Raw genomic sequence first — 26,636 nt, forward strand, 5'->3', positions numbered from 1 at the left:
AGACCTTAAACGGGCCATACACAGCCCTGTCCAAAGGCTGTAATTTATGAGATGTGTGAAGGTGTAAAACTAAACAGAATGAGAAAAGTAGGCCTAATGGATAATTTTAATCAAATAATAGCTCATTTTGTCCAAGTAACTGATTTAATAATGCGCGCTTAGCACTTCAAATTCAGAAGTAAGATTTCAGCAGCCTGCAACTTGAGGTAGGGTTAGTTGAGTCACTGCCTCCACTAGCCCTGCAGCTATTGACTCAACCAACCCCAATCCTTCCTCGTGACAATTATTGAACATATTATCTATACGTAAAGCTTTATCGGTCTTACACAAATGTACTGTGCTTCAGATAGCTATAAACTATATGAAACTTTGACGCTATGTTCGCTTACGCCTAGCATAGCTTCAGCATCCCAATCAACTTTGAGCTGAAAATATTTACTTTTTAGTCCAAAAAATGGCATTTTGCTGACTGTAGGCTATAACCTGTATAACTTGCACGGCTGCTAAAGCAAGATGGACGCAGTTCAGTGCTTCCACTTCTGACAATTGATAAATCCTCTTCAGTTTCCTGTTTTGTCCTGAAAAATCCCTTTTTTCTCAGTCGGAAATCCTTCAAAATTTCCTTCAAAGGCGAGGTTATTTTTGACGTTATTTAAGTTAAAAAAGGTGCTAATACAACTTTCAAGTTACTATAGCCTAATCTCAGTTAAAGCTATTTCAATCTCGATTTTTTTCAGTGACACCGGTATGTCGAAGCAACATTGTTTTATTAGAACAGTAAGCTGCACAAAAGCAGCACATATTTTACAATACCGTAACATGGTTTTTTACTCCCTTTGTTCACTGTCCAGCCAAAAAACTGCTTGTCAGTTATAGTCGGTTCTGGGACACTTACCACCTGGAGTCCTGGACATCATTTACCAATTACCACTTTCATCTTTCCTACCCGGACTCCTAACCTATCCCTAACACCGAAAATGCACAGATGGTAAATGTCCAGTAACGAATTATCCATCCATAACAAATTTATTTTTTTGTTTAGTTTGGTTTTCCTTGATGCGCTAACTTAAAACTACAGGCTAGGCTATCTCTTTTTTCTTCTTGTCAGTAACGTCTTCACAATCATCTGAGACTTATTAAAAACTTCAGGATACGGCCTATTCATGATACTGACTCAGTCTAACTGTGTACTTCTGTACACTATAGGTCAAGTTCAACTGTAAATCAACGGATTACCTAATTTTAACTAAAAGAATATTGAGAACTAACTCACTCACTGCACTCACGTCCAATTCCCAAAATGGCGAGAATAGAAATCAAGCGACAGAAAGGCGAGAATGGGAAAGAGAGTGAGAGCATAGTTAGATGGTGAGAGGGGGTTCGGATGGCGAGTGATGACGGAAACCAGCTGATCATCGTTATTCCAGTCGTTTTTAGAGCTTTTGAAAGGAAATATTAATAAAATCTTCTTTAAAATTGCTAAAAACAACAATTCCCTTTTTAAGACAAAATTTCCTCCTAAAATTGTTAAAAATCCATAAAAAATCCTTCCGATCTTCATATCCTTTTTTTATCCTTCGAAGCGTTGAAAAATCCCGATTTCGGGATAAAATCCTTCAAAGTGGAAGCACTGACGCAGTTACCCATAATGCTTATTGTTTCTAGCAATCAATCTTCACGAAGTCATGCTTGGTTAGGCTAATCAGAAAACAATAGTGACTCAACTAACCCCACCTTCCCCTACCTCACAAACCATCCGACTCCACAGCCATGATAAGCATGGGCACAAAAATTGCTTAATAGGTCTAACTTTTCAGCGTTTAGATTGCATTGAAAACAGCTCAAGCATATTGGTGCCATGTACAAACTTAGGTTCGAAAATATGATATTAGCATATTGGAATACGTTTGCTGAAATCCTTCGGCAGGTGTAGCTTATCGTGATATGCCACTATGCCACTTTCTCTTGGTCCCGAAGGGTGGCATAGTAGGTTGCAAGATTTTTGCTCTCCAGGTCCAAGTCTTAAAATTTTAATTTGTTCAAATTTAGGACCTGGAGATAAAATCAAATTCAAGAATATCGCACTATTTCATCTTATTTGATCTTCGTCAGATATTTTCCAAACTATCAGAAAAATGTGAAAACAAGAAGTAAAGAAAGTGAAGACAAGAAGTAGGCATGCAAGAGGGGAAATTGCATCATATAAACAAGTAGACTGGTCTGGAATGAGATACAATTAATTATTATTGAAATGCAACTTTAATTTGTATTAAATAGTTATTTTATCTTTAAATTGCCACTACAATTAACTGTTGACTGGTAGCCTAACCTGTAGGCTATTTCTAAAAGCAGTGCTGCCAGGCCTTATTGGATATTTGTATTAAAACTCGTATTATCACAAAACTGCTTCATTTATGTGGCTTAATTTCTTATACAAATTGTTACAATTATAATTTGCTTTTAAATATATTTTTTTAAACTATTTTTATTAAGTCTACCTTACTGTGAAATAATGCACATTTAAATCGCCAAATTTTTTATTTCGTTTTTAATTTTTGTGAAATCTTGATAAATTTCAACAAAAGTTGATTAATCAATCCTTATCTAAAAAATAAATAGTGCGTAGCCTATGATCCCTGGTATTTGATTGTACTTAATTGTATCTCGCGTTGGATTTAATTTTTTTCCTGAATTCATTTGGTCACACCATAGACTTTACATACGTAGACGAGAAACTGCGAAAAAAGAAAAAGGCGATTTTAATGCAACAAACCAAAGCCGCGTTAAAATCATGTGTCTGCCGCGTTAAAATCATAATTCGGGCTTTAACACTTTGCTCCTCAAAGGGAGGCCAGATTTGGCCCCCCCTCATATTTCCTTTGATTGCTTGAAGCACAGTAACGCCATGCACTTGGTTTTTCTTGACTTTTCCTAAAATTGCCAGGCGGATCTGATGATATTAAATTTGATGCTAAAAGTTGTGTAGTTTTCTTGTAAATTCAAGATTTGGTGAATTTTTGCTATTTCTAGCTAACTTCCAGCAAAGCGTGAAATGGATTACATTGCGATGACAAGCCATAAGCTCATAATTGCTTCGTGCATCGATATGCGCGAGCAGAGCGAAACATCCTCTTGTTCTCCTTTGTTCGGTTTGACCTCAATAATACAAAGCGCGTTATTTCTTATGCCACAAAAGAAAAGCCAGTGATCACAAAGCTGTTAATTAGAAACAATAATAGCAAACGTTTTTTTTGCCTTATCAGCTCTACGAACAATAGCAATCCATGATCAAAATAGTAGGCAATGTAGGCCACAAACTATTCAAAACAGATGTTTCAAGCAGATAATATTCATTGACGAATAAAAAACGTTGCATTAAGAAATCTTCCCTTGGGTAAAGACACGAAAAACCTGGTTTCGAAATAAACGTTCTATGGAAATGCTCTCATTGGCAAAACTTGCAATTGAGGAAATGTATGACTGCAAATGCTTTTGGGAGAAATAGCGTTTTCGCAAACAGTAAATGTAAGATACACTCAAAATTATGAGATAGGCTCCATTTAGGCTACACGTAGCAGCTAACTCGATGGCTACATGTTCCCTCCCTGCTTTATGTCGCCTACTTGTTGTTATGTCTTGCATTTTTGTTTCACAGTGCACTGTGTGTTGTTCCAAAGAGCGCAAAATAAACATGATAATGCCTTGTCTTACATTACAAAATATACATTACAAAATATTTTGTAATGTAGACGAGGCATAAAGCTAAGACAAACAACGAATCAGCTTTTTTGATCATTGATTCAACATCTAAATACGTTACGCCAATGTATAAGAGGCCGGCTATTGTGAAGACCCGCCATTTATAAACGATCCGATTATATCAAAAGTGAGACAAACTAGTTGATTAAAGAATGAATAAATAATGCTGAGAAAACTAAATCTAAGTGACGAACAATACCGATGTCTTTATTTATCTTGGAAAAATGCTGCCTAAACTTATCAACAAAAAATACCGTAAATAACGGCAAGGACCCGAAAGCAGAATTTGCTCGACTTTGGCATGAATTTAGTCAGGCATCTAATAATTCCACACATACAATAACGGGCTCTCAACTGCTGTAAGATACATAATCAACCTGGTTCTGGGCGGTTTGTGTAACAGTTTAGGGGAAGACACTACTTGAAATGATGCACCACACAAAAGATTTTCAATGAAGACTGAGTCTAAAAACAGATGTGGATTGTGCTGCACAATGACTTCAAGTTTAGGACAGAAAAAGCACAAAAATATCACGATAAAAATAAAGACCTTGTGGGAAATTTTCGAGAATCATAACACGATGCAAATACCATAAACGCGTAGTTTGCATGCTGCTCTAAGCTGGCCGGTAACCACAAAGGTAGACAATACAGGCAGTTTATAATTCGATAACAGCGTAATAAACAGTATAAATACATAGACCGACAAGTTTCTTTTACAAACGTTTTACGTCTAATAATAAATTTTCCCCAACAATTTTTGTGAAGCGCTTGCAAACCACGGTTTTGTAAAATAATTCATTATTATTATTTTTTACTTCTCGGATATTGTAAAACGTCATCAGCAAAATCACAAAAAAAATTTCATTACTTCAATGTAGTAGGCCTAAGAATTTTCGATAGAATTGTAGCCACGTTGTTTCAACAAAGAAGCCATTTTTTAGCAATATAAAGTTATAGAAAATAATTTGCAATCCTGCAAATGTTTGGAAAGAATCTAGGAAATCTTCTCACAATCTGGCACAAAATGATTATGTTTATTGTATTTCTGTAAAAATTTTTACGACAAACTTTGAAGCTTCGTCATAATCATTATTATCTTTGAAGTCAAAAGTTAATTTTTTTTTGGCCAGAAACAAAATCACTGCCTTGCTGATGTTGTCGCTTTTACGCGTATTTTTAGTGCTTCAAACAATAAGGACCCAGTCAGCAATCCAGTCCTTTTACATTGATTCAACATTTGTAAACGTTAAATTTATGTAGATTTGCTGACTGTGGGTTATTTCACATTTCCTTTGTTTACGCATGTTCCTCAATTCGCTGTTGCATTATTTCGACGCTGGCCGACTAAAAATGTATTTTCAAATTGATTGACACAATCTTCAATAAAAAGAGAGCTTCGAACTTAGCTTAATTTGTTGATGTAAATGCTGTATTTTTTGATGTAATTTATGAGTCATGTTTATAAACACCCGTAAGCGAAATGACTTATGATGTGGCCTGCATGATATTTGTGATGCGACTTGACACAAATCCACAATTTCAAAAGCACCTAATTTGAACTTAGAAATTTCAGATAATTTCAACAACATGTTCAATTGTCTTCTCTCTACTAAAAATATTCATACTACAAACTCAATTGTAGACCTAAAATACACAAACGAAGATGTAAACAGCTATTCAAGCAGGCTAAGGTGTTACTTATGAGAAATTTGGTTCCATAAAACTAGAAGCTAGCCATGAGTTTCGGAATGCATTAGTTTAGGATAAAAATGTAAGACAACAAACGCAGTTTTGATTTTTTTTCAAATTCGTGTAACAATGTTACTCTGATTGTAACTATTTTAGAATCAGTGAGTAGCTTACAATAAGATTTGGTCGCAAGTCGTAAATTCTAATCGATGCAATGATTCGGCACACCGCACACACACTTCGTGCGTTCGATCGAGCTCTTTGTTATTTAGAAGTTTGCATGAAATCGGATTAGCACGGTAATTAAATAGCGGCAAGTTAAATCAAAATTGTCGTTTTTGGGTACCTTTGCAAAAATTGAAATATCAAGTTTAACATATAAAATTTTAAAATAATGACTTTTCAAACTTATAGACAAATGATTTGCTTTCACACCAGTGCAACTTCTGTTGAAATAGCATCAGCGGATAACACGTAACAGCTGATTGAATTTGATCCAAAAACGGCCCCCCCTTGAGCAGTTAACTTCCAAAAAAACGTTGAAAAGCAAAGGGTTAACACAATGGTGTTGTTTCGGTATCCAAACTCATGAATATTGGGATTTTGGTGCCTTCTCCCCAACGCTCTTTGATGACCAAAGAAGGCTTCGAGGCTGTCTTGAGATATTCGCCTTGTTGCCATGCACCCAAAACCACGACGCAGGAGATAACGGACAAGCTCGACCATGCTCTTTGCGGCCAAGCGTAAGCCAGCAAACGTTTGTTTTGATAAAAAAGATTTTTCTAACGAGCTTCTTCCAAACTTCTGCATGTTAGCTTCTCTCCACTGCTCTAATCGCGGAATGAAGATGTATTCCAACCAACTAAGACGGTCATCATGGATATCGCTAAAAAAATTTAAAACTGTGAATATGGAGTATGCCAGGCGTCTGTTAGCGGTATTGGTGAACGGGAGCTGAAGAAAGCATTATCGGAAAAATTGTGTTTCAATTTTTGTCGGAATCGTCAGCATACCAGCTTTTTGTTTTCACAAATTTTGCAAACAGGACAGCGATAGAAAAGATTTGAAAACTCCTTTACCAGCGAGCGTCCGATTTTTTATTACTAACTGAGTATGTCACAGAAAAAGAAAGAATATTGCACTACCCAATCGAATTAATAATAAGGGCTAAAAACGCGGTTTAGCATTACCTACTGTAAATAAATGATGTAAGTGGAAAGGAAACGATGTCTGGTTTTGGAGATATAAATTAAAAAAAAAAAAAAACACAAATAACACAAACCTGCAATCCATGTGTTTCCAATAGACCGATGCATTCCCACATGATCGATGCAAGCTGAGATTCAGTCACAGTGCTCGAAGCAAAGTACAAAAGAGGGAACTTTAGACCGGGATTTCCACTAAACGATTTCACATACATTGTAAGGGCATGTGTTGCACTCTCACCTTGTTTAGGATTCGATCGGTTTAGAAAGTCAGTAAACCCTACAAGCGTGCCCGTACAAGCATCGTGCACCAAATCTTGTTTAACTGTAAAAAAATTTACAAACTAACCTAATACGGTACAGTAAGTTGTACAAAATTGCTCATAAAGAAACTATGAAAGTTAATTAGTCTTAAGTGGTAGGTATACATAATTTATTTAACATCATATCACAACACACAACTCATTCTCCATTATGATAAAAATATTTTGCTTACTTGGGAATCAGAGACTGTAAAGTTCCAGTCAGGTAAAGATTTTTCCCAACATTGATTTTTTAACAGATGCACAAATGCTGTTGAAATATCGATGCACTACTGGTGTTGGTAAAGGATGTTTTACTATTTCTCGTCTTGGCTGTGTATTCTGTTTTGGCACAGATTTTTCTGGCAAACACTCCGTAATAATTGCTCCTACTTTGATACATTTCTTTCCATTTGGTGCTAAAAGAAATAAGTAAAGACAATACTTCAAACCTAAAAAAGTAAGATTTTTGTATGCAACATATTATGTGATACAATTCAAGGCAGTAGGCTATGTAGGGACACCTGTATATGTAAATTTAATTTCTCATTTCCACACCAAGTATAGATGTTATTTACCATATATGCAATAGGCCTAAGTACCCTACCGTACATGATCATTTAACATTTACAAGAACGTAAGGCACAACTGCAGAAGCATATCTATGTTGGTCAGTGGTCATATTTCCTAATGCACTTGTGTTGTGAATGTAAGCAATTGTGAACAAATGAATTCCCAAAAACTGCGCCTTCACTTCATTGAAAATAATTTGATGCCAGTGCGACTCATATCCACAACTTGCAGCAAGTAAACCAGAGATTTTATCCATTAAAAAATGCAACACCTGGTAGCAGCTGTAGTGTCGAAAAAGCGCATAAAAAAGGCATACCAATGAAACACCATCATGATTTTTGAAAATGCATATCCAAAGTAGTGTAGAATAGAAGAAATATGCATGGCCCTGGATACACTAGGCTATGTGCAAAGTTCAAAGACATTAAATAGCACTTGAAGTATCCAATGAGAGAATGTGAAAGACCAAAATGAGTGACCAGCCAGAGTGGGCAGGTCGCTGAGTCTACATTGCATCATCATGCTACCCTCCCAGTACTAAGTAGGCCTAGCTAACCGGTACCGTACCTTTAATAAAGTTGATTAAGACTGTTAATGTTGCAGAGCAACAATATTGGACATTAGTAACAACCATATACTGGTACAGGCCTAAGTCACCTAACGCAATATGAATATTTAACATACCGGTACCGATAGGCCTAGCCTACTGTCTGTAAACCTACTGATTTTTCAACTGATCCCAGCAATCAATGATGAAATTCAACAGAACTTACTCAAGATGAAATCACAAGTTTTGACATGCTTCTCGCAAATTCCACATTGCCCACGATGAATTTGAGACTTTATGTTATCTTCTTTTGCATTTGGATTTTGATATGATAATACCAAACGATTAAGCAATTCTTGATGTTGATATTCATCAGTGTCTTTCTTCAAAAACTTTAAACTTTTCACTTGCTTAATGTAAACATAGTGTCCCTTTTTATACCTGGTAGAACATCCAGGCACACAACAGAAACTTGGAGCCATGGAATGACAGAATGTTATACCACTAAGTAACTTGATCTGGGCCTACCTAATTTGCTGAAATGCTTATAATGCAACTGTTAACTAGGTCTATAATATGATAATAATAGGCTAATATGAGATAAGGTCTCACTGGACATCTCAATTACCGTACACAAGCATCATTCCATCAAACCAATCGCTAATTTTCTGCAATAGAGTTCTTTTTAATATGCTGCCGGCAATGGCAATCTCGCAACCTTCTGAGGGAAGTCAGTTAGAACCACTGAAGCGTGACTGGAACGGAGATAAAGCACGAAAAAAGCCAAGTTTCTCGTCTACGTATGTAAAGTCTATGGTCACACTAAGCCGGTTTCCTGAACTTTTCACTTTACTGAATCTTTTTTTTGTGACGTCATAATTTCGTTAAACTTTCAAAGTGAAAAGTTTTGGAAACTTGTCACTATTTTTTTATGTGTGGTACTGTAAAGTTTGAATCGCCCTTGTTGCAAGTGTTCATTGTACAGTAATATTCAGCTCGTGTTTAAAATCGCCCTTGTTGCACTGGCAAGTGTTGATTGTAATTGTAGCCCTATTTTTGTACCATTTTCACATAAAAATTTTTATCTTATTTTTAATCACCCGGAATGAAGTTTATATTTGAATAAAACCACAGGACTTCACTTGAGGATCGCAGCAGCACATGATTTCTTTTCCTTCATTAACATTACTAAACATCATCCTATCTTGTTTCAACGTAGAATTTGCCCATGCTTGACATTTGTCACATTAAGAACTGGGAAGCAGCTGACTCGATGACTGATATAGTCTTTCGCTGCTTCCTGTCTGTTGTGGTATTTAGATAGCTATGGTACTATTTTATTCGTATTGTGTATAATTGTACCGTACTATTGTAGCAACAGACAAAATAAAAGGTCTCTCTCTCTCTCTCTCTCTCTCGTGACGCGACAATTTATCGAAAGACAATTTATCGAACGACAATTCATCGAAACGACAGTTCATCGAACCGACTGTTTATCGAAACGACAGATTTTTCGAACCGACTGTTTATGGAAACGACAGTTCATCGAACGACGAAGCACATACGCAATGGAATACTCAGGGGTTAAGGGTTAGGTTTTCGATTAACTGTCGTTCGATCAATTGTCGTTCGGTGAACAGTCGTTTCGATTAACTGTCGTTCGAGTAATTGTCGTTCGATAAACTGCCGTTTCGATTAACTGTCGTTCGATCAATAGTCGTTCGATAAATTGTCGTAGTACGTAGCTTATTATGTCGTAAAATTAGGCTTCAGACTTTGTTATGGTTCATATTTCCTACCACGTCCAATTTTATTGCCTGCCACAACAAGTTTACATTTTTACAGTTTGAATCCCTCAAATAAATTGCTTAAAACACCGTTGTTGCAGTTTTGTCTTGCAAAGTTCATATTAGCAACATGGGACCATGCTTGCTTCCGTGGATCGAATCGTTCAACTGATGACAACCTTTCACCGATGTCGCTGTCGGCAGCATAGCCGAGTGGTGAGAGCTCTGGTACTACACTCGAAAGAGTACCGCACCTTCCCGTCCACTTTATTTAAATCTTCAACCACCGCGTGTAAACCTGGATACGACAAAAAACGGTGTCGCTGAGTCCTCAAATCCTCCTGTTGGAAAGGATTTGCAAGCTGATATCCAGGAATCGTAGGCTACAAATATTTTGGGAGCTGTATAGCTACTGTATCTCGTTTATACCATGCAGACTTGTTCTATTGCAAGGTCAGCACCAAACATTCAGGTTAAAGTAAACCATCAAGCAAATAACCTATTTCAAATTAAAAATGTGTGTGAACCACACCAGTGCTGGAACGTGTAAGTGGTTAGAGGTTGATCATTACATTCGAAGCTTTGATTACACTGATGAGTTGATGATGGAATAAACAAAAAAGAAGTAGAAACATCAGATAGCCTACAAATTTCGATTAGTTATATGCAGTGTTACGTACATTTCTATAAAATAATAAAAGAATCAAGCAATAATTTAATTTGATTGCAGCGAGCACATAATTTTTAAGCAGGCGAACATTATCCCACAGCACGGTCAGGCAGCGCTGTGGTAGCAGTGCGCAAGGTGACTACCACAACGCCCCAGCTAAACCAACCAGTCGTCTTAGCAGAATCTTGTAATGGATCTTTTAAATAATGTTTCTTCATAGTAACGGCGGATAAGCAATCTATCCGCAACTGGATACTTAAGTTCCGGACAGCAGCTCAGAGCTACTTCTTATAAAGACAGCATGACTAGACGATCAACATTGGATATTGACTGGAATGGTTTTGTGCTGGAAATAACTGCCCGGATTCATTTTGAGAAATATGCACAACATAAGGTAGCACTGTGATATGAATAATTCTTTAGGGTGCGCTTCAGCAAGTATAATGCAATTCGCTTGATAAAACCTTGGAAATGCGATTGAAATACAAAACAATGACAATTCAGTCAATGTATTGATTACAATATTTGCAAAAGATAATCGAATAATACGTCACTTATTGTCTCAGAAAACTTTGAACTTTCACGAGTTGGTTGAGTATGTTAAAACAGAGAATCGCCTACATGCAGTGGCGCCGGCAGGGGGGGGGGGCAGGCGGGGCAGCTGCCCCCCCAATGTTTTGGGCATCTTCTTTTTAATTTTTTTATTTTTATTAATACATATTAATATTATTTTTTTAATATTTGGATCCCAACTTCAAGTAAGTCAACTTAAGTTGCAAGGGGGGGGGGGGAGGGGGGTAAAAGCTCTCTCTTTAAAAAAAGTATGGAAAACCTTGATGACTAAATTGTACAGTAGATAAAAAGATTTTCTACAGAAGCAAAGATATAGACTTTTTAAAGTTTTAACTAACGTCACATTGATGTAGAAAAATAACAACCTGTTAAATTTTTGATACCTCACACTCCCATGACTTCTTCAGCGCGCATTTTGGCATTGGTTGCTTGCGGTGATTCTTTCACTTAAAACGTTTTGTTTCAGCAGTTTTGAGTTGTTCAATTCTTAAGTTGTAAAGGAGACTCAATTTCTCCAATATTTATCATTTATGTTTCTTCTTTAATCTCAGCAGAGTATAAAACTTGTAAAAGTTTTTCATTCATACGACGTCATAAATGAAATTATATCTCAAATCGGCGTAATAACGTGACATCATCTAAACATTTTACCGAATAATGAATTAACAAATTCGATCGTCAAAAGCGGTTTGGTGGTGGTAAATATTACGTAATGAAAAAAATGTGACAAGGTTGGAAGACATTACGTCATGTATTTTCAATACAAATTGAAGTTTAAAATTGATTCTTTTGTTCATAGTCGTAACTCGTAATCCACCTTCAAAGCGGTATTACAAAGAACAATTTTCGATAAGGGGGGCATCAAGAATATGTCGACATGACTTTTAAGGTTTACGTCAGCCCCGGAGATCAGTAAAATATAAGGTTCTCATTATCGTGATTGTAAGCCGCGGGAAATTTTTTCTCTAAAAAACAGATTCCCGGGAAGCTAAACATTTTTTCCAGCCCTGGTAGAAAACAAGAGAAATTAAATAATATACCACTGTCTTGCACCAGTGGCGTAGCCAAGGGAGGGGGGTTCGGGGGTTTCAACCTTTCAAATTGAATTTACGGATGTTAATACACTGTTTACAAGAAAAGCTTTAGCCTATGATGTAATTTCTCGTCAAACTGTGCAAGGATGCAAGCCATCTGCAACTGCTGAGATCGCTTGTTCGATCTAGATTAACATCTAAACAGCTATTCGTTATACAAAACTTGAATATATCAGAAATAACCCAAAGTAACTTCATTGTCTCAAAGCTTTTTGTTTGACACTCATCAAGATGTATGACCTCTATGACGTTACATTTTCTAAACTTTGGGTTGACTTCAGAGCATAAAAGTTAGTGACTTACCGGAATAAGATCGCTTTTTAAATCAACCAAGAAGAAAATTGATAAATAATAAAACTGTAATAATCTCGCAAAAAAAAGCAATCAACCTATGTCTCTAAAACAAAGTTTGCCTAATTTTAAACAAAACTGCATTAAAAGAGCGAGTTTTGCCAATACCAAACATTCAAATATCTCAGTCTGGAATTAGCAACAAGAAAACATAGAGACTTAGCTTTATTTCCGAAAAATGCCGAAGAAAACATGATCTTATCCTTTTGCTATGCCACCGGACAGCACCATTTTACAGAAATATTCATACCCACAATTTTGTTGAAAATGCTCTCAGAATGCACCAAACTGAAAGTAATTTTTCAAAAATTTCTGGGGGAGGCCCCCCAGACCCCCCGCCGCTAAGTGTCGCCTTCGGCGAACACGCCATCGGGCTGCGCCCGCCGGCTGTCAATACCCCCCCTTTCAAAATTTTTGACTACGCTACTGTCTTGCACTGACAATATTTTGCCCCCCCATTGTTGAAGGTCTGGCGGCGCCACTGCCTACATGCTATCTCTCCGCCAGGGCTGGTCAGTGGTTAACAGCATAATAATGCGTGATGAGATCAACCAAAACGTGGACAACTATAAAACAACGTTGAAAACACATAAATATCGCTCTTTGCTCATAGCGCTAAAAAATAAAGCAAACGGTTTTCTGAAACAACTAATTTCATTCTCACGTATTAATCTCTTGTATTGTTGTGAAACGATGATTCAACAATAAAATAGAAAATAAGTTTATTTGCTGTTTTTGAAAAAAGGAAAATGCAACAAACATAAAGCGAAACAAATAAATCTGCTTTGATAACAAGGAAAGTAAAAGATTTTGAAATTCAAAAATCCAACAAAGCAAGATATATCAAGATGATTCATGGCTTGACATCGTATCAATCGTCATCGATGTATCGACCCATGATTGACCCGATTAGTTAATAATGACAACTATATCGCTACAATGAATTCTGCATCTTTAATTTCTTTAACATTTCCAACTACTTTCCACGTATTCTTCGCTGCATCATAAGTTTCTATTGCGTCGGTTCCTCTGTAAATTGTGATCGAATAAAAATTAGAACATGAAGCAGTAAAATTGAAAGACAAAGCGTTGCTGAAAACTGATAATAATTAAATTATTTCAGTCAAATCAACTCCGTCGTTTGCAAAAGTTGGATACTGTAAATTTAAAACATTAAAAACAAAATCGACTAAATTTTAAAACTTTACATCAGCGATGGACAGATTCAATCAAACTATGTTTCAATAAATTGTAATGATCTCATATTAAGTTATTAGAATCTCGTATGTTTCTATTCACAGGTTGGTAGACTTCATTAATTCAACTTATTCATGCTTTCTATGCATTGATGACGTTCACAAACAACCACTCACCCTCCAGCGACATACACCATCCCGTCTGTGACGCATGAACCGTGTGAAACTCTTGCAACGTTCATATCAGCAACATCGGACCATGCTTGCTTCCGTGGATCGAATCGTTCAACTGAAGACAGTTTGGACAAATAGGCGCCACGTCCTCCTGTTCGGACAAGGTTGCCAAGTCAATATTCACAAATTGTATTAATATTTTGGTAACCTTAGCTGCCTCGTTTATGCAGTGCAGACTTGTTCTATTGCAAGGTTTACACCAAATAATCAACTCAAGGTAAACTAAATGCATGCAAAGTATATCATAACATCTGCAATGGCTTGTTAAGTGAACGATTTTGAATGAGTTGCAAAAATAGCAAAATTTTGCTTCATCTTACAAGGACGAAGATTCATAGCAATTTGTAGCAAAATAAGCAAATAAATGTCATTTGAAAAACACATTTTTGCATTTTATGCAAAAACTCAATGAGTGACGTCATGCAATGGGAACATTTAGGAATCATAAGTGGTGAGATATCGCAATCATCTTGAATCTGCGTTATAGTGACATCTAGGGTTGACATTCGTTCAGTCGTGGATGCCACGAACGTGTATCGCTTGAGCGTTGTGTTTATGTACTGTAGATTGCGCTAAATAAAAACCCACTGTGTTGCTTCAGCACCTTCGCTTTACTGTAATGTCCTGAAATTGCATTTATTGCTTTATTTTGGTTATTTATTATTTTGTTATGACGATTATTTAGTACAGCATTTTCAAATTTTTCCGTTTTATTTTAACATAAATGTGATATTTCTTTGTCTCGTCAGTCATCTCAGTTTTACATCGAGAGATGGCCAGGCTAATTAAAAACTGGTTTTCTACATTGTTCTGTATTAATGACAATGTCGATGATATTTCCAATTCAAAATTTCCAATTCGCGTAGCAGAATATAAAACAAAAGATGCTGATCTAAACTTTGTTTTTGAAATACTGAATTACATGATTCTCTCTGATTCCGTTCATCACTTCTTTCTATAATCTTGGTTAAAGTGTTTTCCACAGAGACATTGTTTTGACAAAAATATAAAACTTTTTTGTTGCACATAGTATGCATATAAATTCTGGTTCACTTGTTTTATTGATTTGTTACAATTTGCAGAATTCAGCTGATTTTTCGGACTGTTGATAAACAAACAACTTCTGTCAAACAGTCTCCAAGATGAAAACTTAAAGCAACTTCTATTTGCCAACTTTCCGTTTCCCAAAGTGAAGCTTACAAACCAGTGGAATATTTAAAATGTGGCAAGATCGATTATGCTGGAAATGTTTTCGGTAATGGCGACCTTCTAGCAAATCATGTATATTGGTGTTAAAATTCGATCTTTGTTGGTGGACCGATACATTCATTAAGTATTCAACTTGTAAGCAAAACTCAGATACACTCATAGATGTAGAAAATGATCTTAGAAGCTTCAAGCTGTTCATAATGGTGGATGCACAGCAATTTCCTGTGTACTTGGCAACGACAAAGCGAATATTTCAGTTTGCTTTAAGTTGTAAATTTAAGTTGGCTGCTGGAATTTAATATCAAAGTTTTGTTTTTAAAAGCATTACTGTATGTTCTTAATGAAGTTACTACCAATTCTTTATAAATTCAAGAAAATGTTTAAGTTCAAGTTAATTTTTTTTTCATATAATGATCTGACAATATCTGCTCTGTCATTAGGTGCAGCAATGTAAATCACTAAACTGGAAGTTCGAGGAAGAAAAACTTATATTTAGCTGTTCACGACTTTTTGTATCAAGCAGGTTAAAAGACAAAATTTAACAGATGCAAGCTGATCAAAAACTAACAAAACATGGAAGGCCAACCCGTGGAGCCTTGTGACGTCACAATGACAGTCGTCATACTGGCAATGGTTTGTTTCGAAATTTTTCAAGACAGAAGAGAAGTTAATGCAATGTAGCAGGTCTGCTCATGATCAACAGAACTTGTTGAAACTTTTGCAAAACTAAACAGCAAAACTTGCAAAGTTTCGAGTTTTTGGGACTTTGTAAGATTTGTGTCAAATTGATCAATGTTAGTTTGACCATTGACATCCAAGGACCATCCACATTTAGGTCGCAATCCAGTGGTTGAGTAGCACTGAGCCAAGTTAAAGTTGTTCCCGTGCCTGGTTAGGCGTAGGGTGGCGCCAATCTATGCTTTGTCATCCTTTGTTCACATAGCTTCTCAAAGCGCTGGACTGGCCTTGTGACGTAATCGTGTGTTAACTTACTCCAAACTGCGCTGTTCTGAACGCCATGAAGGAGGATTGCGAGTATAGGATTTAATTTGATTTAATACTTTTCATAATTATTTCGCTTATGGAACCCAAGCTTGCATAAACAATAGGATGTTTCATTTTTTCACGATTTTTGAAATTGAAAATGCTTGGGGTCTAATCAGATCGGATTTTGGCCACAAACAGCCGATCCAAAATTATTTTTCAATTGGACGACTTTTAGAGGGTGCGCGGCCCCCCAAAGTTTGAAAATTTGAAGCGTGGGAAAATTTGCAGGAAATATGCGATATCTCGGTAACGGAAAGTGATAGGAAGACGTGTAAGGTGTCAACTTGTGCGGAATGGCCAACTTCCTATCTGCGTTTAATACATTTTGCCTTTTGCTACCCTATCTGCAACGAAAAAAAAGTTAATTGCAAAAAACTGTTTTTTTCATATTTTCGATGTTTTGTTCTACAGAAGCAAAACCCTTGGAACCAGTAACTACAGTGATTACAAGTTATAGAGAGCAACAAACATGTGCTATGGCATAGGGTACAAGTGTGCATCGAATTTTACACAACAATGGACTTCCTTTCACGATTGGCTTAGAATACCGTCATCTCCCATCGCACAGTGTCTCTCACATGTAAACGTTTCAGCATAAGCTACCAACACAGAGTAATTAAACAAAACAGTTGACATTGACGTGGCTGTGCAAATCAAGAGTCATACACCATGTGAACGCGAAGAAAATCATAAATTCAACAGTATGGTACAATACTTGCGGGCTAGAGGTACTCAAACGCAGCTCCAGGAATAGGGATCCCCAGTCATGACCAGTGAAAGCAAAACAAATAAGCAACATCATGTAGAACGAAAATTCGGGCATGTTACCCAAGAATAAAAATTACTGCCGGCATGTAACACTTAATGATTATTCTTCAGCATTGCTTAAATACGACCTCAGTCTAACATCAACTTTGCTTTGTTGATCAGAGTTGTCAAATGTCAATAATCTCCTTTCGTTGTAGCAATTCTTTGAGCTTCCCTATTTCCCTCTCATTTGATGTATTGTGGTTGTTGACGCTCTTCCAGAACTGTCTGTTCCCAAACAAAACACAGGGTGCTTGCTTTGAACAGTGAAGAAATGCTTCAGGTTCGATTGTCTTTGTTGCAGCATATTTTCGATGCTTACCTCTAGTGGAGAACCCCGGCCATCGGCCACCCCCACTAGTGGGGAACAAACCGACGATGGATTATGATGATGATGACCTCACTAGGTAGTGAAGTAAGATCTGTCAGTACATTTTTAGAGAAAGGTGGATTTGTAACATGTACCATGTTTTTAACTAACAAATTTATATTTTAACATTTAACCGAAAATTCATCATTATTGCAAAATGCATTTCAATGCTGCAAATTCAAAACCTAACGTTCTCATAGAACATAAGTCAAGCTTCCTGTTACAAACGCCACTCACACAGAATCTAGCTCAACACATCTGTATTTCTAAAGCGACATAACTATGAAACCGGTATAGCTTTTCCCTTGATTCTTACGATAGCTATTATTCATGAAAAGGCTCTACCGGGATATTATGATATAAGCGGGGAATTGAAAAATGCAGACACTCAGACAGGCATTCGGAATTTGACTAGCAAAACGAACGGACTGAATTTTAGAACGAGAAGGTTAAATTCACGCCGGGAGAATGTCACTCACCCGACACCCGTCTCAATAAATTAAATTAGTTAGGTATTTTCTCAACTCCCCGAATACTAAAACTTGTAATATTGATAAACAATAAAATGTATGATTCTATTTAATTCGTTTGCCTTTTGTAGGAAGTCATACCCCTAGACTAGACAGCCAGAAGCCTAAATTATCCTTCTAAAGTATACTTTTAAATTAGAGACTTAGAGTCTCAATATTCTTTTAAATTATCCTTTTATTTTATAACCAAATTACGACAGTAAGTTAGGCAAAACCCTACACTGGGGGCTCGTCCAAACAAAAAAATGGTTAACTCGACAATTAAATTAGTAGTCAAATTAGATAGAATATCTGTCAGGTAGTCGGACAGTCTTAATATAATTAACTTATTAAACCTTTAATTTAACATATGTAATATAAATATTAGCCTACCACATTGGTGACACTCAGACAAGTAAGTTTAGAAATATTCTCAAAACTAGCTATAAAAAATCTGGTAAGTACCCTATCCTACAATTTTTATCATGAATATCTTTTAAAAACATGTTAACTTACTGGATAACATTTCACACGTTGATTTGCCAACAAACTATGTGTAGCCTACTGTACTTTTTAAGCGCAACGCCGGCAATTTATTGCTTGTCAAACGTAACTGATTTTTGTTGTTCGATCATAGGAAGTAATAAGGCGAATTGTTCAGCGGTAGACCGCTTTAGCCGCCGATGTCGAAAATTTTATCTACATGCCGAAGCGCCATTTGCCACTTTTAATATTTTTAGACGTTCAAATTAGAATAATTAGATTTACTAATTAGTAATTACCAACAAGTTGCCTTTTCAGGGAAACATAACCATGTAATTTTTTGTTTAAAATTCACAGTGTCAAATGTAACTTGAATTTTTAGCTCATTTTAATATTCCTTTTATTTTGCCTTACTCGGCATCGCAGATTGCAGGACACCCCGTCCCAATCTTATTTTATACAGACGTGCAGGCACCGCTCTGCAAAGCGTTGTGGTTTCGCTCCCAAGCAACCATCGTAATTTTTGTGCGTCTTTTTACTCCGGCTAGGAGACACTTTGGTACCCTGATACGTTCTCAGCTGAAGCTATCAGTTCGTGCAACTCCCTGGGGCAAAGGAAAGGGGAAATCATGCGAAGCCGCCTGGACACATAAGGTTGTTATCGTTCCCCCCATTTTTTTAGTATTATTAGGAGCTAGCATGATTTGAGAAATTTTGTTTAGTTATTTTAGCCGCTGTTTTTCTTTTGTTTGGAATTGCAGTATATGCACAGTTATTTACCCTGAATATGGAACTTTGTGTGCAAAAGCTTGGTTGGCATTTGGCCATGTAATTTTTTGTTTCTTGATAAGGCAGGAGCGCTGCCACGTTCTAAAATCGATTAAACAGCACCATTCATCCCACGTCGTTCAAACGTTGATTAACCATTACAAAACATACTAGCCGCTTTATGCCTACCGATTTTATCTCGGTATGTTCTATTGAACCATTACTGTTTCCTGTTACATACGCCCTATTAGCCGTAAGCTTAGCCTACGCCATGACACTGTCATGTTACGTAGTATTTCCATTTACCCTATGTTATTATTTACCGCTTTTACATATCGTACTTCAAGCTACGCCATGTCTCACTGACATTGTTCATTCACTGATATCGCATCACCACCTGTTTTTCACTGCATTTTATTACCATTTTAGGTGCTCATCATTTCACCTAGCCTACGTTAACTAAGCTATTCGTCCTCAACGACTTCGCTCATTCACTGACATTGCATCCCCTTTATTGTATCACATTTTAGCCTACACACTTACATCAGTCTATCAATTTTTCCTGCCTATTTTCACACTTGAACAGCTTCTAGAACATCATCAGCTGGCATTTGCTACCATGACTAAATCATGTCGCCTAGTGGTTTCAACAATTTTATGCTATATTTTTTGTTATTGTGTTATACTACCATGTACGTACCTTAGTTATTACATGTATCTTGCGGATGCTACTCTGTATCGCTTTTTTCAGATGCACCCCTCACCACACTGTTGCTGCTAGATGAGATGCGAGAGACCTTGAGAGACTACAGCACTATGACGGATGACACGACAGAATTCTCTATCGCCACCACACTGTGGCCCCCATCAACTTACCTCCACGTGAGATGCCTCTATTCAGAGATGCCTTTACTTAAAGAAGCTCTGCGCAGACGACGTCAACTCGGCTAACCTCATAGTCGCCAACATGCACCGAAGCTGCATCGTTACCTTTCAACATGGTCAATCCCATGTCCACTGCTACATTGCGACACCACGCGTAGTTGCATTGTTACGCACTCAAGCCTTCTTCACACAAGAAGCACCAACTTCAACAACATCGCCGCAGCATCCAGCTGCTCAAGACGTCTGCTTTACAGCTTGCGACCTTACAAGCTGACTACTCATTCATGTCGTGCTCACTGCTCATCATCCGTCAACAGACATAAACTGAACTGCTTATCAGCACTGCTGTCATAGTCTCGAACTCAACATTGCTCGAACTCAATAGCATGTCTTGTCCTCAAAGACATTACTCTCATGAACGCCATCTTCGCCTAGCACAACTCTCGCGCACGCGTAGCTCACGGCTATTCTATTATTATTATGGTTGCTTCTATGAGTGTCAAGCCTATATCCCCGGACACGGGGCATGAACAGTCAAGGACACTCACCTGCCTGTATAGTGTATAGCCTACTATATTTGTGCATTTTATTTTGAAACTATTCGTAATACTTACTCAAGAATGACGCAGCAACGTAGCAGCTGCCAACTCATAGATCCTCCTGAGCATGAGGTGAAACTGCATCCCTCCTGGACAAGAGGTAAAATTGTACCCAACTCATAGATCCTCCTGAGCATGAGGTAAAACTGTATCCCTCCTGGACAAGAGGTAAAACTGTACCCAAGCCATTAGTTAAGCCACTGCTGCCTTGCCTACTAAGCCAAAATGGCTCCCAGGGAACTTAAGACATCGCCTTATCTCTTATGATAAACGACTGTTACCCCTGCAACCGCAATTACTGTAGCCTATTACAGTCCTGCAATTATTGTATATCGTAGCCTACTAAGCCAAAATGGCTCCCAGGGAACTTAAGACATCGCCTTATCTCTTATGATAAACGACTGTTACCCCTGTAACCGCAATTACTGTAGCCTATTACAGCCCTGCAATTATTGTATATCGTAGCCTACTAAGCCAAAACGGCTCCCAGGGAACTCAAGACATCGCCTTATCTCTTATGATAAACGACTGTTATTCCTGCAATCACGTTATCGACTACTTGTTAAATTATGTGTGCGTCCAATCTCCTCATCCCACGAAAGGAGGGGGGTCATGTGTCTTCCCCTAGCAATTGTTAGCCTACAATTGTCAAATTTCTTTGTAAAGTACATATCTTATAACCACACACCTATATATTGTTGCAACATGTATAACCGAGTTATTGTAATATTATTTATCTGTTATTTTGCCGTAAGGAGGGAAGTGTGTAACATGTACCATGTTTTTAACTAACAAATTTATATTTTAACATTTAACCGAAAATTCATCATTATTGCAAAATGCATTTCAATGCTGCAAATTCAAAACCTAACGTTCTCATAGAACATAAGTCAAGCTTCCTGTTACAAACGCCACTCACACAGAATCTAGCTCAACACATCTGTATTTCTAAAGCGACATAACTATGAAACCGGTATAGCTTTTCCCTTGATTCTTACGATAGCTATTATTCATGAAAAGGCTCTACCGGGATATTATGATATAAGCGGGGAATTGAAAAATGCAGACACTCAGACAGGCATTCGGAATTTGACTAGCAAAACGAACGGACTGAATTTTAGAACGAGAAGGTTAAATTCACGCCGGGAGAATGTCACTCACCCGACACCCGTCTCAATAAATTAAATTAGTTAGGTATTTTCTCAACTCCCCGAATACTAAAACTTGTAATATTGATAAACAATAAAATGTATGATTCTATTTAATTCGTTTGCCTTTTGTAGGAAGTCATACCCCTAGACTAGACAGCCAGAAGCCTAAATTATCCTTCTAAAGTATACTTTTAAATTAGAGACTTAGAGTCTCAATATTCTTTTAAATTATCCTTTTATTTTATAACCAAATTACGACAGTAAGTTAGGCAAAACCCTACAGATTGTCTGAATATATGCTTACGGCAACATTTTGTGGAGAGAGCCAGCTTTTTGCATGATCCAGATAGTAGCGCCATACTACAGTCACGAGTGTGGAATCAATTGCTTCAAAAGCTTGCAGGAGATCTTTCTGAAACAAAGTCAGGAAAGGAGCATCCGGGGCAAAAGGATTGAGATGGATCATAATAAAAGACAGAACATAAACAGAAGCAATGTACGAAACTAAACGTGACAATTTGCTCTTCTCAGCAGACGTGAGATCAAATGGGCTAAAAAGCATCATTCTATGGTACCAATTTGCCGTTTGTCACATAAACAGTTGACAAGCTAAAACCAACAGACACATTTGGTCACTTCGAAAACTGTTGTCAGAAATTCTTGAGCGTTTTTGATCTGAAAACCATTCAATTTTGCTTCTGAGGTGGAAAGCAGCTATGGGTGTGATTTGGACATCAATGTTGTTCCTGGCGATGAGATTTTCTAAGTTACATCATGGCCACCTAAAGATACGGCCTGATTTGTCACATTTTGCAGAAATTTTCAGGTTTTTCTAACTTTGGGCGAATGTTTAAATAATTTTTTCTAAAAATTAGATTTTTACGCTTTCTTTATTCTCTTCCCCAAATGACACAGGTTTTAACATCCTCACATCTTGAAAAACAAAGAAAATTTGATTTCGAAGATTTTAGTCAGACTGTTAATTTTCAATAACAGTCTGATTTTGCGTTTTTCAACTTACTTTTTCTCATTTGCTACTGCTTCCCCAAGGCAACAAAAAAGTTTTATGTCACTAGGAAACCGCAAAAAGTGAAAGCATCTCAGAAAATGTCAGTCAAACACTAGCAGTAGCTGTAATCAAAATCTGCAAAATGTGACAAATCAGGCCGCATCTCCAGGTGGCCATGGTTACATTTTGTAAATGTAATCCACTTAATTTTGTTGAGTAGTGCGCCTTCTAGGGGTGTTCAATTTCGATTTTCGATTCGATTTCGATTAAGGTGATATTCGAAATTCGTTTTTCGTATCGGACATATTCGAAATTAAAGCCGCCCTTTCGGCTGAACGCGGTTGAAAGTAACGCGAGTGGCGCGAAATCTGTCTTGTTGTATTTTGCAAGCGAAAAAAGACTTCGACGCATGCGCATCGTCGATCACGTGACTATCACACGCTCTCGCGGGTCCAACGGCCAGTCCTGCAGTGCAGGGATGCCAGGTTGGCATTTTTAATGCCAAATTTCACAAATTTCTCTCAAGAATGAAGATAGTTAGGTTGTGCAATAGCAGAAAGCGTAGGCTGAGCTTTATCGCAGTTTTATCCATTTTTTACCGAATCCATAGGCGCCTAAGCCATGGGGGCAGGGCCGTAACCAGACCGCAGAGCAAGGGGGGGCAACTTTTTTAGGGAGGGTCGAAAAAAATTCAAATGGGCAAAATCATTATAGTAGCTGTTGCCCGAGAATGTTGAGATTTTGCCAAGGGGGGGGGGGGCGAAATTTTTTTCAGGGGAGCGAGACCCCTCCGGCTGGTTACGGGCCTGCGCATATTTCTGTGTGGGGGCAAATTTTTATGCTGTATTGATAAACAAGACAATAGATGAACTAGCGATCGGCAGCAAGAAAACACTTTTTGAATGCAAACCGCAACAGCTTCGCTATATATGATAATCACTAGAACGAGTTGCGATGCTACAATCCAACACCAGACAACAAAATCTGTCATTTTTACATTGATTTAATGTCTGCAGACGTTGAATCAATGTAAAAATGACTGAATTTGCTTCCTGGGACATAGCAAAAATCTACCATTTTGTGTCGATTCATTATTGTCATCAGATGTTGAATGCACCCAAAAACAACATAATTTGCTTACGTAGACGGAGCGTGCGTTTAGCTTTATGCGCTTGCAAACATACTCGATGTCGCTTTCGAGTCGAAACCTCTGCACTCTGCAGTGAAATGTCGCGGCAGTGATTCGCTCGCTGTGAAAATGAACTTGAAAGTTTGGGATCCCATTGACCTCGGCTCCAGCGGAGCGATCGTTTTCAAAAGCTGGCCTGACCGTCATGAAGCAGAGATCCCGACTGACGGGTGACGATGTCGATCAGCTTGTGTTCATAAACACCAACATGGGCCTGGAGCTGTAGACGTTATTTTGTATTCTTTTTTCGCAAATTTTCATGGCTTTTTTTCGCGTTTTCTAGCGAATTTTCATGTCGTTTCTTTCAATAAAATCACATGTTGCAGTATGGTGAATAGTTGTGATATTCGAAATCAAAATTCGAAAATCGAAAATAAATTGAATTTCGAATTTCGAATATTCAAATAATCGAAATTGAACACCCCTAGCGCCTTCTTGCATTGCACCTGGACCCTTGCTTTTTCCTTCTACCTCAGCAATTACGTGAGACAAGTAAATTTCATTTACATGAAACATACATTCAAAAGAATGTATTTCATGTCCAATATTCTCGATGATGTAATCAGTCACTCGTTTATTAACACTTTTTTTGCCCGTGTTCAATCTCGCTGTATCACTCATGATCGAGTATACTTTGGAAAGATTTTCACCACATGCACCAATAATCGCATTAAAGACAGCTTCACTATTAACAGAAATTTTCTTGAGAAAAGACTTTACTCCGACAACTCTCTCCATAGTTTTGTTCTTTGCTCGATCATGCGTTTGAACCAAAAACACATAACGAGCCATACCATTCACATTTCGACCATCATAATGAAGCTGCAGAAAATCGGAAGCAGAGATGTCATCATCACATTTTTCTAAACACAGCTTTCTTGTTTTCTCCCTACATCTATACACGGTAGTCGGTGAGGCAGCAATATCGTCACCAGCACATGCAAGCAACTGGTCAGTTTGTTGGCGAATAGAAGTGTTTCGCCGGTCAGCTAATATACACGTATACAGCTTAAAAAACTTACGGCAATTTTTCGTTTTCGTGTACATCTTGCCACCTGTTACTGCTTTCTTGGCGAAATCTGGATCAAGAATTATGCCTTGTGTCGCATCTTCCGAAGACTCACTGCTGGAAACGGTTATATCAGGTGTAATCATATCTGCAGGTCTTCGCCTTAGCCTCTGCTGTGCTACCAGGCTGGAAGTTTCTGAGCTGGTTGAATAAGAGCAAGATGGTTCATCTTCACTTGGTAACTTTTGCTGGTAAGAACTCTGATGACTCAATCTATTTTTTAAGAAAACATCAAAAATATGAAAAAAACAGTTTTTCGCAATTAACTTTTTTTCCGTTGCAGATAGGGTAGTAAAATGTATTAAGCGCAGATAGGAAGTTGACCATTCCGAACAAGTTGACACCTTGCTCGTCTTCCTATCTCCTTCCATTACCGAGATACCACATATTTCCTGCAAATTTTCTCACGCTTTAAATTTTCAAACTTTGGGGGGCCGCGCACCCTCTAAAAGTCGTCCAATTGAAAAAATATTTTGGATCGGCTATATGTGGCGGAAATCCGATATGATTAGACCCCAAGCATTTTCAATTTCAAAAATCGTGAAAAAATGAAACATCCTAATAAACAAACAATCCAGATACCACGCCAATGAAATGGTTAATAAAGTAAAACCTCAAAAATTTAGAAAAAAGACTCTTTAAATAAATCTTTTAACTTTACATTAACTTTTTTATTTATCAACTTTGAAAGCTTTTCTCATGCTCGCCTGGAACTTAGTTGCGTATGTTCTATTAACTATATTGAGCTGGTCAGCAAAACTTCAGATTTTAGATGTCCTAGTTGTTACAAACAGATTAATATAAACATGGCAACAAACGGTGATATAATAACACAATGAATCCTACCTATTGCATAGACTTGATCGTTCAAAACAACTGCAGGGAAGACACATCTTTTAACTTTCATTGACGGACTTTTTCTCCACCGACCTTCTCGTGGATCCATGCATTCCATTGTGTTCAACGCCCCTCCGTTATAACCACCGACAGCGTATATCAACCCTGTTGGAGATTGTTGTTTTGTTAATAATAATATTCAAATTTTATCCTCAGATTTCTTTATCAATCAAGGTTTTAAATATAAAAATGCAACAAAAGTGATTGTTGCGACTATATCAATAATAATAATGATGGAAGGTGCGACGACTACAGGAGTGCTGCACACTAGCAGCTATATCCCGTTCATTTCGTGAACTCAAAAATTTGACATTAAATATTTTCTTCCCAAAAGTTCTTAAATTTGAAAAAATATTTTCTCTTATTAAACATGAATAACCCAAAATAAAGTGCAACAAAGAAATTAGTTTCGATAAAAGTCAAGAAAAACATTATTACGTTAGCATTGTAACTTCATCATCTTTTGATAAGCAACAAGTGTGATTGTACATACACAAAGAATTAAAAAAAAAATTGTAACACATCCTTATAGGCTACTATTTCAAAGCAATATGGCGCCATATTTCATGACAACACAAATATGACAACCTCGCCAAAATGTCAAACTCGGCAATTATCAGTGACAGTATCTGCATGCGTATGTTGCCGTTCCCATGATGAA

At 37.3% G+C, this 26,636-nt stretch overlaps 1 protein-coding gene across 3 annotated transcripts; it reads right to left on the bottom strand.

Annotated features, from left to right (window-relative positions):
- Positions 1-13,243: 13,243 nt before the first annotated feature.
- LOC145774530 (uncharacterized) lies at positions 13,244-26,042 on the bottom strand. 3 transcript variants are annotated; one of them, XM_082585790.1, is made up of 3 exons: positions 25,925-26,042; positions 13,927-14,074; positions 13,244-13,582 (listed from the first exon to the last, which is right to left on the bottom strand). In XM_082585790.1, exons 1-3 carry the CDS (start codon positions 26,031-26,033, stop codon positions 13,480-13,482), a joined length of 360 nt encoding a protein of 119 aa, XP_082441916.1. In that variant the 5' UTR covers positions 26,034-26,042; the 3' UTR covers positions 13,244-13,479. The 3 variants fall into 3 exon arrangements, with proteins under 3 accessions (XP_082441916.1, XP_082441918.1, XP_082441917.1); XM_082585792.1 differs by lacking the exon at positions 25,925-26,042 and adding an exon at positions 22,116-22,832; XM_082585791.1 differs by lacking the exons at positions 13,244-13,582; positions 25,925-26,042 and adding an exon at positions 22,116-22,832 and having other exon boundaries at positions 13,947-14,074.
- Between the last annotated feature and the right edge of the window lie 594 nt (positions 26,043-26,636).

Source organism: Aplidium turbinatum, chromosome 7 (genome assembly GCF_918807975.1).
Source record: "Aplidium turbinatum chromosome 7, kaAplTurb1.1, whole genome shotgun sequence".
In the NCBI taxonomy this organism is placed as follows: Eukaryota; Metazoa; Chordata; class Ascidiacea; order Aplousobranchia; family Polyclinidae; genus Aplidium; species Aplidium turbinatum.

Excerpts from the sequence above, each read along its gene's own strand:
- LOC145774530 (XM_082585790.1), bottom strand. The coding sequence starts at position 26,033 with ATGGAATGCATGGATCCACGAGAAGGTCGGTGGAGAAAAAGTCCGTCA. Across the intron at positions 14,075-25,924 it reads CGATCAAGTCTATGCAATAG|GAGGACGTGGCGCCTATTTG; the intron begins GTAGGATTCATT and ends TTGTCCGAACAG. Across the intron at positions 13,583-13,926 it reads ATGGTGTATGTCGCTGGAGG|AGGAACCGACGCAATAGAAA; the intron begins GTGAGTGGTTGT and ends CACAATTTACAG.